This window comes from Castor canadensis, chromosome 13 (genome assembly GCF_047511655.1).
Source record: "Castor canadensis chromosome 13, mCasCan1.hap1v2, whole genome shotgun sequence".
Lineage (NCBI taxonomy): Eukaryota > Metazoa > Chordata > Mammalia > Rodentia > Castoridae > Castor > Castor canadensis.
In genome coordinates, this window is record NC_133398.1 from 38,387,572 (window position 1) to 38,398,647 (window position 11,076).

The 11,076-nt window shown below is 50.9% G+C and overlaps 1 protein-coding gene across 11 annotated transcripts; it reads right to left on the reverse strand.

Annotated features, from left to right (window-relative positions):
• Positions 1 to 596: 596 nt before the first annotated feature.
• On the reverse strand, positions 597 to 10,547 carry Dnajb5 (DnaJ heat shock protein family (Hsp40) member B5). Of its 11 annotated transcripts, none has more exons than XM_074051559.1 (6): positions 10,418 to 10,534; positions 9,668 to 9,780; positions 8,095 to 8,199; positions 6,924 to 7,168; positions 3,306 to 3,907; positions 1,696 to 3,101 (listed from the first exon to the last, which is right to left on the reverse strand). In XM_074051559.1, exons 4-6 carry the CDS (start codon positions 7,132 to 7,134, stop codon positions 2,868 to 2,870), a joined length of 1,047 nt encoding a protein of 348 aa, XP_073907660.1. In that variant the 5' UTR covers positions 7,135 to 7,168; positions 8,095 to 8,199; positions 9,668 to 9,780; positions 10,418 to 10,534; the 3' UTR covers positions 1,696 to 2,867. The 11 variants fall into 11 exon arrangements, with proteins under 11 accessions (XP_073907652.1, XP_073907655.1, XP_073907654.1 ...); XM_074051557.1 differs by having other exon boundaries at positions 9,668 to 9,826; positions 10,418 to 10,505; XM_074051554.1 differs by lacking the exons at positions 8,095 to 8,199; positions 9,668 to 9,780 and adding an exon at positions 9,467 to 9,611 and having other exon boundaries at positions 1,325 to 3,101; positions 10,418 to 10,531.
• Positions 10,548 to 11,076: the final 529 nt, after the last annotated feature.

Genomic DNA, 11,076 nt, shown 5'->3' on the forward strand with positions numbered 1-11,076 from the left:
CACATACACACTCACACACACACCCCAACTACAAGCCATAAAACATTCAGGGGTTTGTCAAAATGTGAAAACCCAATAAAGACCTCATTACCCAAGAACCAGGACCCACAGTCTTCCTCCAGCTCTGTTACCATCTTGACTTCTACACAACTTACTCTGTCTCTGTCTCTCTTCAGTCTCTCTCCTATGTGTATGTAGGATTATGCAGGCATTGAAGGTCATTGAATAAATTCCCACACAGACTCTATCTAAGAAGTATAAAGTTCAAGTTGCAGGTTGAACTATAAAGCTAGCCTCAGAGCATTCCCACTATATGGCCCTTGCCTTGTGTTTTCTGGCTTATAGGATTTCATAGTCCCATGAGTGCTAAAGAATGTGCTCAGTGAAGACAAGACAATTTCCTAGGTCCTGTGTGTTCACATGGGAGCCAGAAGAAATCTGGCCTAGCAGACCCAGATCCCAAAGTTTCAGGTCTCAGAAAAGAGCCAGGACAAGAATGCAGGGTTGGAGGCATGGCTCAAGTTACAGCATGATTGTCTAGCATGCCCAACGCCCTGGGTTTAATCTACAGTATCATAACAAAAAAGGTTTTAACTCCAAGTAAAGAGAGGGACTACCCTAGGACCCCCAAAGAAGGAGCATGGTGCAGCAGGTACAGGTCAACCCCCCCTGGTTTTGGTACTAAGAGGAACAGTCTCCCGAAAAAAGGTCCTTCAGGTAAAAGGACGAGGAGCTTTTGTGGTGTCTCTGTCCTGGGATGAAAGATGAGGCAGGAAGGTTGCTGTGACACCCAGTGAGTGTCCATCTCTTTGTGGAGCCAGGCCCAGATGAAGGCAGCAGTTTTCATGGCACTAGAGACACTGAACTAAGGAGGGCATGGTATCATGGGCCAGCTCATGGAGATATGTCCTTAATCCTGGGAAGTCAGCCCCAGGAGGACAGCCAGGCCCAGACAGCCCATAGATGGGCATCCCTGCAACCACAGGGCTCCTTCTTACCTAGGCCCAAGGGAAAGACAGGGGCACCATTGCGCAGTGTCACGCAGACCCTGAAGGCCAGAGTTGTCTCAGCAGGGACAGGCAGATCAGATATCAGTTCAGACATCCCCAAGTGGGAGAGGAGGGATGATGAGATTCAAGGAGCAGCAACTGTGTTCCATGTCCCTAGCCAGGCCCTGCTAGCACGGGCCAAGGATGCAAAGAACTTCTAGCTATCTTTTCTACTGCCCATTTTGTCTTTGGGGCTATGTCTCCTCTAGCCAGTCAGAAAATCCTCCTCCACTCTCTCATAGGAAGAAAATTTCTCTTAAAGAGAAACTTTAGACAAGAAAATGTATTGATCTCATGCTGACACATATTCTGAAGAGGATGGTTCCTGTTTCTCATAACCAGGGATATTTTTTTCTTCCAAATAGTCTTTTGGATGGAATCCTGACTCAAGTGGTAGAGCACCTGCCTACCAAAATAGTCTGTTTCTTCTAATAGCTGATGTTTGTTGTGTTTTGGGCATATGTTTTGGAATTCCAAGGAGTCTTGAGCTTAGAGGGAAGGAAAGAGTTAGCTTCAACTTATATTGAGGGCCTGCTTGGGCTTCTCAAAGGTGGCCAGGGCCCTGGAGGGAGGTTCACATTGGCATTATATACCTGCCACCATCCCAGGTTCATTGCTCCTATGCAGATTCCATATTTTTAAAATACTTTATTTTTTTCATAATACTGTCATTACAAAAAATACAAAAAAAAAAAAAAACTACTATAAAAACATTCAGGGACTTGTCAAAGTGAGAAAACCTTAAAGACCCCACCCCAGGACCAGCTGAAGCAGTCTTCCCCAGCTCCTTCACTATTTGACTTTCATACAACTGTGGGAGTGGGGTGGGGTCACACAGGCATAAAAGGGCTGGAAATTCCCCACACAGCCTCCAAGAAGGGTAAGAAACAAGTAGTTTCACATATCACAAAAAGTGGGATTTGGAAGTTTGGGGTAGCTAGGCCCTGAGTTCAGAGGTGTGGGGGGAAACCTGTGACCCTGAATCTCTTTGTGGAGAATAGCTGCCACCTGACCCCAAAGCCCTTTCCCTTCCTGATGAAGGCGGGAGATGGGCCCTGCCCCATCTCTTAGCCTTAATGCCTCAGGCACCTCTTCCCTTCCCTCCACCCTTGAACACTCCTCAGAGCAGCAGGGAGGACAGAACTTCCACTCTGAGTGATGTAGGCCGGGTAGTTATGGGGAGGCTGCTGAGGGTCAGTTTACCTTCCTGCCCCAAATGAAAGTGTCTCGTGCTCAGTGGCCCTGTTCATGGGTTATGGACCTTTCTATCCTATTTCCTCTCCCTCTTATCTCTTGGAGAGGCACAGACAGCTCTAGATGAGTGCTTCATGTGCATGAATATGTTTGTGATAACCTTGAACACTATGGACATGGGGTTGGGGGATGGGAAAGCAGTGTCCTTTCTATCCTCTTCCTCTCCCAATGGGAGGAATCCAAAGGGAAGGGAGAGGAAAGGCTGAGAGGGAAGAGGACATGCTATTTACAGGCATGGACAAGGAATCTATATCTTCAAGTAGCACTCAAGTCACTCTCCAGCCACTGGAGTGGGAGCTGGATTCAAAGCTAGTGACATGAAAATTGACCCCTGGTCTGGGCTAGCTCTCCCCACCTCCCTCCCACTCCCCCAAAGCAGCCCAGCTCTGAAAAGGGGTCAGGGGCAGGAACATTTTCCTGAAAACTAGTGGCTTTTTTTTTTTTTTTTTTTTTTGCATTTTAGAAAAAGTTGCCTGTGTCCAGTGGACATCAAGCTGGGTGCACATTAGATGGGGTAGTGGGGGGGTATTGCTGTGGTAGACTCTGGACTAGCTGGGGCAGAGCCTAGGAACAGGGTAGGTGCTGCTTAAGGATCTGCCGTGTCTGTGGTGTTAATCTGTCTGGGAAGCGAACTTTGAACTCAACAATCAGGTCTCCCCGCTGAGTGGGCACCTTGGGGAAGGGAAGGCCCTCCCCACGGAGTCTCTTCACGGTGCCTGGCTTGATGACATCATTGCAGGGCAAAGGGATCACTCGTCCATCAATGGTGGGAATGTTCACAGTGCAGCCACACAGCGCCTGGAGCAAATGAAGCACAGAGTGAGGAAAAGGTAAAGCAGAGTGAGTGGGAAGGAAGGCAAAAGATTGAAATGGGGAACAAATGTGCCAGGAAGAAATATTTTCTATCATTACCCAACACACACACACACACCACTGAGCAGAACCAGGAAGAAATATTTTCTATCATTACCCAACACACACACACCACTGAGCAGAACCTACCTCCTTGAGGCTGATCAGCGCACTGTAGAGCACATTGGTGCCATCTCGACGGAAGTGTGCATGAGGCTTGTCTTTGAGCACGAAGACAATGTCAGCAGGGATGTTGTCAGGTGTGGCGTCACCCTCTTTAGGGAAGGTGATTTTGGTGCCTTCCTTCCAGCCGCGCTTAATGACAATATGCAAGATTTTGTCTTCAGTGCGCACAGTTCGCCCGTCAGGGTTAAGGCGCCGCCTTGTTATCTTCATGCGTTTGGTGGAGCCATGATAGATCTCTTCCAGGGATACCCGCAGCTCATGCACCACAGGTGGGTCCTGCACCTTGCGCCGGGGGTACAGTGGTTCTGGAGCTCGCCTTGGACCCCTACTCAACCCATTGAAGCCAAAGCGGCCAAATGCACCAAATGGGTCCTCATCTTCATCCACATCCATGTCATCTGGGTCAAAGCCACTGAAGGGCCGAGTGGAGCGGCTGCTGGCAAAGAAGATATCGAAGGGGTTGGAGCCACCAAAGAAGGAGGCAAAGGTGGCATGGGGGTCCCCATGAAAGGTGTAGTGAAAGGAGCCACTGGAGCCACCTGATGTACCACCGCCGGTCTTCAGGCCTAGAGGGGAGGAGAAGTTAGGGGCAGTGTGGCCCATCCTGGCCCCACCCCAGTCTCTTCCCCCTGCCCTCTAGCTCCCAGTTCATGAGCCTAGAGAAAGAAGCAACCTTTAACTCCTGCAGAGAAGGCAGACTAACAGAGTAAGAAAAGCTTCTAGCAAGAGTAATCTACACTCTTAAATTAAATATTTAAGAATAATGTAGCTGGGCATGGTGGTGCCTACAATATCAGCACTGGGGAGGCTGAGGCAGGAGAACAGTGAGTTTGAGGCCATCCTGGGCAACTCAGTGAGACCTTGTCTCAAAAATGCAGCACAACAAAACAAGAATAATGTACATTTTTAGGTTCAAAGAAGCTGGGTTACTCAATAAGGTTGGAAAAGCTAGGGCTAGGGGACTTAGAGGATGTGACTTCCAATCCTGTAATCATTTCCACTTACTCATGGCCCAGTCATGTCTCATAAGTGGCTAGCCTGGCATCATATTACAAATCATAACTGGCTCCCAAATCTTTGCTTATCTCCAAAGACTCACAGAGCAAGAGGCATCAGACAGAATTTGACCACACAGGTCAAATGACCCCAAATGACACGGGGACACAATCCAGGAGGAAGCCCACTTTCATTCTGCTTCTAGCAACGATTCCTCTTTTCCTGATTCCTGCCCAAATAGGAAATTGGAAGGGCTCAAAAAAAGCAGGAAAAGCTCACTATCTTGGAGATAAGGAGCTATTTTTCTAGAAAAAGTTTTCAAATATTTTATTCCCATACTCTCACAGTATTGCACAGTTCTAAAGAGTGTCATTCACAAGTTGTACAGACATTGACTACAATGGGAATGGAGTTCTCTGGAGTTACATAACACCAGGTCTCACATCCCACATTTAATGTCAAGCAACCACCATACATGAAAGGGGTGGCACCCCACATGTGGTGACCCAGCTGCTTTTTCTGGAGTCTCCTGCCTAAGGGGCTCAGATACTGGATGGTGCCTTAATGGGGGTGATAATGGTAATGACAGGAGTAGTGAGGAGTATGAGGGGGTGGATTAACGCTGAGAACTGATCCAGAATATGTAGACTCAGGGTAGGGTCTAGGCTAAAAGAAGAGAACTTTTTCTTAAGGCTTTTTTTTTTTTTTTTTTTTGGTGCTGTTGGTATCAAACCCAGGGCCTCACATATGATAGCTTAAGTACTCCAACACTGAGCTATATTCCCAGCTTTCTATGAGACATTTTATCTAGAATTTCAATTGACTGTGAAAGCTTGAGCCTAAATTAGCCTCTTATTTCCTGTGATCATAGGGGTAGATTTGGGTTTTATCAGAAAGGCCAAGTGGCAGGCAGTTCAGGGACTTGTGCAGCTGCCTCTTCACCCCTCTCCCCGAGACTTAGGGTCTGTTCTTTCCTTCTATTGAACAAGTTCAAGAAGCTTGGCAGAACTCTGTGAGATGGGGAGGGAGGTTGGCCTGATAATGATAGGAGGGAGGGAGTAATTCTCACTGTGGGATTCCTATTCTACCACCACCCCCTTTTCAAACTGGGAACAACTTGTACAAAGCCAGAGCTTCACATAAAGTCTGTGTGCACAATTGCTCTGGCTGGCTATTAGGGAGGGGGCAGGGTGGACTGAAATATAACCATTTCTAAAGTTGCTTCTTCCTCAGGCCCTAGAGGTAGCACTAAGGCCATGGTGCATCCTCAGGCACCCTCCTAGGATGAGGATCTCTGTCAGTACCCAGAATCTGGATGTAGGGTTTGAGTGTGGCCCTTTACTTAGGCTAGGTCATACAGGAGGGGTGAAGTTTTAGGGTAGCTTTCCCCATTCCCCTTTCCTAAACAAAGGTAAGGCTGAGTGGAAGAATGAGTGCAATTCTGACACAGGTCACATGATGGCATGGCATCTGTATTGCTTTCCTCTTTCTCACCCCTACACTTCCCATCCTGCTATCCCAGAAAGAAAACATTTGTTAGCTGGGAGAATGCTGGGGATTCCAGGAAGTAGCTGTTGTGGGATTTGGCAAGTTTAGGAGTGAACAGAAAAAAAATGGAGAATAAGAAGAGGGGTGGGAGGATTGGGGCAAATAGTATAGGGCAGAGAGGAATGGAATACAAAGCATGGCTGAGGGGAGAAAAGAACATTCTCTTGAACCCCTGCTTTGTATCAGGTACAATACTTATTATTAGTCTATCTCATTTTGAGGATAGAGTGGGGAGGATGAAGAGGAGGAGAATGTTAAGGAAAGGTGGATATCATTGGGGAAGAAGGACAGTTTTTCCCAGGAAGAAGAGTCCTCAGTTGTGACAATGTCTCTTAATATAGCCTGACAGGTGCCTGTGGCTGGCGGGTGGCAGGCAGCCCTGAGGGGCAGGCCCAGAATTAGCAGCTACATCATGCCCGTGGGATGTGTGGGAGGGGCCACCCTCTTAGAGGCTTTATTTGGTCCTTTCCTGCTGCCTGCCTGCCCTGTGCGTGGCCACCAGCTGCCCCAGGGAGGGGGTAAGATGCCAGCAGCAGCAGTTCCCCTTCCACCCTTGGATCCCTGCCACTTCCTCTGGGAGGTGAGGCTCCACTTCTGTTCTGCTGGCCTGACGTGGGCAGAATGGGGGAAGGGAAGGGGACAACCATTTCCACTCAGAGCTCTGGCGGTTAATTCCCAGGCTGCATAAGGGCCAGACTTTTATGCTGATGAATGTAAATGCTCTGTCCTCAGAGAACCACAGGCTCCCTCTCCCCAACCTTCCTATCAGCCAATGAAGCAGCAGGGACTTCAGGCAGGACTAATAAGGCTGAGAAGGAAAGAGAGGGGAAGGCTTCTAGCTCTGGTTTCAGACCTCTCTAAGGCCTGGACTTGACGGGGGGGGGGGGGGGGGGGGGAAGAACTATAGTAAGCTGGGGCTAGGTAGTAAGCAATCTCCTCTACCAGTCCTTGCCTCCCTCTCCCCTCCTCAGCCTCAGTTCTTTGCTATGGGAACTGGTTTACCCAGGGCTCCAGACAAACACAGTGTTGCCATCTTACCTTCCTCCCCATACTGGTCATACAGGCTCCGTTTCTTAGGGTCACTCAGCACATCATAGGCCTCTGCAATCTCCTTAAATTTCTCTTCAGCATTGGGATCTTTGTTCTTGTCTGGGTGGTACTTCAAAGCCATCTTCCTATAGGCTTTCTTGATCTCATCTTCGTTGGCCCCTGACGGGATCCCAAGAATCTTGTAGTAATCTTTTCCCATCACAGCCACTGGACCGGTGCTGGTCTCCTTGTTTCTGAAAGAAACCCAGGGCCAATCCTTGATGCTCCTATTCTCTACTGCCCAGCCCTGCTCCTGATGATCCTGCAATCCCTAAATGACTCCCTGGGTGACCTTCAATAGGTCATGCCTGTTCTGTGGGCCTCTCTGTCTCTCCATCCGTAAAATGAAATGTTTGGACTAGATGGTCTCTTCTAGGACCGACATACTACGATTCTATGATTTCTTCCTCTACTCCTGGGCTTTCTCAGCAAGAAGCTGAAGGTTGTGGTCCACTTCTTGTGGCTAGGCTGAGACCCAGGTCTTTGGGCTACATGGAGGACCCCTAAGAGGTCCTTCTGAGTGAGGTAGCACTGTGGACTGACAAACTCACATACAGAAGCTGGCGAAGGTCAGTGTACTGGGTGAGGTCACCTGAGCTTCATGGTCTCCTACGCCACACCTCAGGCATGGTGCCCAGGCTGAGGACAGCTGAGGCAGGACTCAGAACAGACCCAGGTCTTTAGCCAGCTGTGTTGGCTAGCCAGGCTGAATCAGGGTAAGGGTGTCTGGAATCTTTGCCTTTGGAGACCCCAGGCTTCCCTGTCCCTACCCCCAGACTATGCTAAGCCTCATGTGTGACTCAGATCACAAAGTGACTCAGAGCCTTTGGAAACTTCTGTTTCTGAAGCCCTCATTAGCAGAGGATGACACTGTCTTTCCCTCAACGAGGGCAACAGTTGTCTTTACTCATTTCCCAGTGTCTACACACAAAACTGTGATTTATTTGTGCTGCCTAAGCATTAGTGTTAGTGAACAAAAGCATCCTGGGCTAGGGCCCTTTTCAAACTAAGCTGCTGGGAGACAGCTGGGCTCTAACCACCATTTCCTCAACACCTTCCCTGCAGGTCCCTCCCTCTACCTGCCCCTGTGGTTTGGGATCTGTCCCAATACTAGACCCACCCTTCTCTGACAGCCTCTTCTAAGTGGGGTGTTGGGGTATCTGTTATATGAAGGAGAAACACAGGGCTCTGATTCTTCCACTCTCATCTCCTCCCATCAACGCATCTGTGGAGGACACAAAGGGAAGGGGATGTTTCCTATATCTAGAGCGATTTTGGGGAATAGCCAGAAGCCATTTTTTAGCCCTTCTGAGACTTGGCCAACCCTTGCCAAAGCCAGGAAAACCAGTCTTTCTAGCAATGTCTAAGGCCTGTTTTTCTGCCTTTGACTACCTGCACAGCAGTGAGGTGTACCAGGGTGTCCTGGCAGGAGTGAGGGCTGTGACTGTTAAGAAGGAGGCCTCCGAGGCTCCAGGTAGGCAGGGACAATGGCCCTAATTCCTGCCCCCATAGGGCCTGCTGCAGGTGGCTGGGTTGACTCATGGTGCTGGGAGTCACTTCACTCTGACGAAGAAAATGTACCATAAAGGCGGGTACTCCCCCATCTCCCCACACTAGCATGTCACGCCTGTGGGGGAGACTGGAGTTGGGGGAGGCAGAGAAGAAAGAGCATCTGGGGGAGGGCAGCCATTTTCGGAAGCAGCAGTAAAAGCTGTCTGAGAAGGAGTTGGAGGTGGTCTACCATCTCTGCCTCAGCCCCCACTTTCTTTCCCCTGGGAAAGGGAAAGAACCCTAGTACACCAACACAGTTCCCCAGCAAACTCTAGCAGCTTCTAGGCAGAGGGAAAGTGGAATGGCTCACCAGTCCACTTACCCTCCTTTTGCTGTCCCTGCCTTACCTCTTCACTCTGCCAGCTTCCTCCCTGGTACCCACTTGCCAGCTATTCCAAACCCATAATTCTCTTGCCTCCACAGACACAGGGCAAACTCTTTCAGACCTGCCTCTTTTTCCTCCTCCTCTGTTCCACCCTTTCTCCCTCCCCCTACCCAGCACGTGGTGGTAGAATGACAAAGGAGCCCCATGGCATGGCACTGCCTTTGATGGAGAAGAATGAGGAGGATGCTAATGTAGAGGCAGGAATGAAAAATGACAAGGGGGACTGTTGCAGTCTAGGAGGGGATGTGGTTGATACAGAAAATGAGGTACTGATGGAGGGGGATGAGATGACAAATGGAAATGGCTGAGGTGGAAAACAGGTTACTGATGGGACAAGAGGGAAAGCTGTAGAGATTTGAAATATTGGAAGAGATGTTTGTGGGAAAAATGGGTTTGAAAGAGGAGATGAATGAGAATGGGTACAATTCATTCAAATAAGCAGGTGGGGACGAGATGAGTATGAAATGGAGGAAACAAGTAGACAATGGAGGGCATGGCTGATGACGAGAATTTGAACTTGGTGTGGGTATGAGTGCCCTTCTCAAGAGGGACTTACCGAAACTTTACAAACCCATTCAGCGTCCACGCTCGAAGTTTTAAGGGCTCCAGCTGAATTTTAAACATCAAGCTGGCTAAGAAGTCTTCTCCCCAGAAGTGTGGGAAGCTCCGGAAAGCTCCTCGAGCCTGTAGTGGGGGTGCTGCTGGGGGTGGGCAGGAGAGCACTGTGCGCTTAAACATGCCCAGCCAAGCCCCTCACCTCTGATTGCTCCACCGGAGCCTGCTTGGAACGCTGCTGCTCTGGAAGCCACCTCCTCAGATTCTCAGAGGCCCTTGCCCAGCAAGGCCTGACTGGTGCTGCAGGAGCCGGACCTGATCCCCGGGTGCGGAGAGTGAAGGGACAGGGTCCAGCGGCTACCTGCTCTCAGGTACAGCAGTGTCTGATTGTGAGTGGCTGTATGGAAGTGTGACAGTGAGGTTGGCAGTGGCAGTGTGTGCTTGTGAGTGGCAGCGTGTGTACCTGTGACAGGTGGGATTGTGAGGGTTTGAGAGGCAGTGAGCTCCTCTAGCCTCTCTCTGGGGAGGACCCAAGCCCAATCCGCAAGAACCTACTCAATGAAGTCACTAACGGGGTGTTTCCTCCCCCGCAGATGGGAGGGGAGGGGCGGGGCAGAGCCGAGCCTGGCCTGGACAAAAGGCGCGGCAGAGAGGAGGGGAGGGGGTTGGGACGGGGGAGGGGTTGGGATGGGGGAGGGGGTCGGTGATGTCACCCGAACTGGCTGACTGGCCTGCCCGTCGGAATCCAATCCGACCCAACCCGACCCTCGCCCGGCTCACGCGCTGGCTGCCTTCTGTGACAGCTAAGCACCTTGCAGACCCCGAGTCCCCAGTTACCGCACCCCGCACAGCATCAGAGCCTGTGGGCCCTCGGTGTCCCAACCCCCGACAACAAGACCCCTGGCTTAGCGACGCCCCGCTCCCGGGACCCCTCCTGGATAGGCGCCCTCACCGGTGAGGAGCTGCGGGCACCGCCGCGGTCCGTCAGACAGCCGCTGCCCCCTCCCCCGGCTCCGGCTCCGCCGCCTCCACTCGGGACAGGAGTCGCCGGCCCGCCGGCCGCAGACAGCGGGACCGGGAGCCCGCCCCCACGGCTCCGCCTCCGCGCCGCCCATTGCGTTGTCTGCCCGTCACTCAGCTCATCCTCTCCCGTGATTGGGCATCTTTCAACGAGCTATTGGTGGTAGCCGCCCCTTCTCCGCCCCTGTCACCCGGCCACACGCGCACACATTCCAGGCAGTGATTGGTGTGGGTGTGATTGGTGCCCTTTGGGATCAATCAACCACACCTCTTCGCCATCTCATCGTGTAATTGGTGAAAAGGACAGAGGGCGGCAACACCACGCGCCATTTGATTTTATTGGTTCATCTCTGGGAACCGACCCGCGGCAGGGGGGCAGTATATTAGCCGAATCTCGGGTTTGAGAAGGTGGGACGTACTGGCGGTGGTTTGAAACTGGGGAGAACCTTCTGGAACCCGTGCAGTGTCAAAGGCAGCCTTAAAGCAAAACTGCGTCCAGCCGTTGGCCGTGACACTAAGGCATTCCCTCACTTAGGAGAGTAAAGGAGCTAGAATAGTGCACTCCGGGAGGTGTAGTACCTGGACTAGGGC

Coding starts and splice junctions, on each gene's coding strand:
- Dnajb5 (XM_074051551.1), bottom strand. CDS start 9,648: ATGTTTAAGCGCACAGTGCTCTCCTGCCCACCCCCAGCAGCACCCCCA. Junction 3,908..6,923: donor TGACCAGTATGGGGAGGAAG/GTAAGATGGCAA, acceptor CCTCCCCTCTAG/GCCTGAAGACCGGCGGTGGT. Junction 3,102..3,305: donor CGCTGATCAGCCTCAAGGAG/GTAGGTTCTGCT, acceptor CATTTGCTCCAG/GCGCTGTGTGGCTGCACTGT.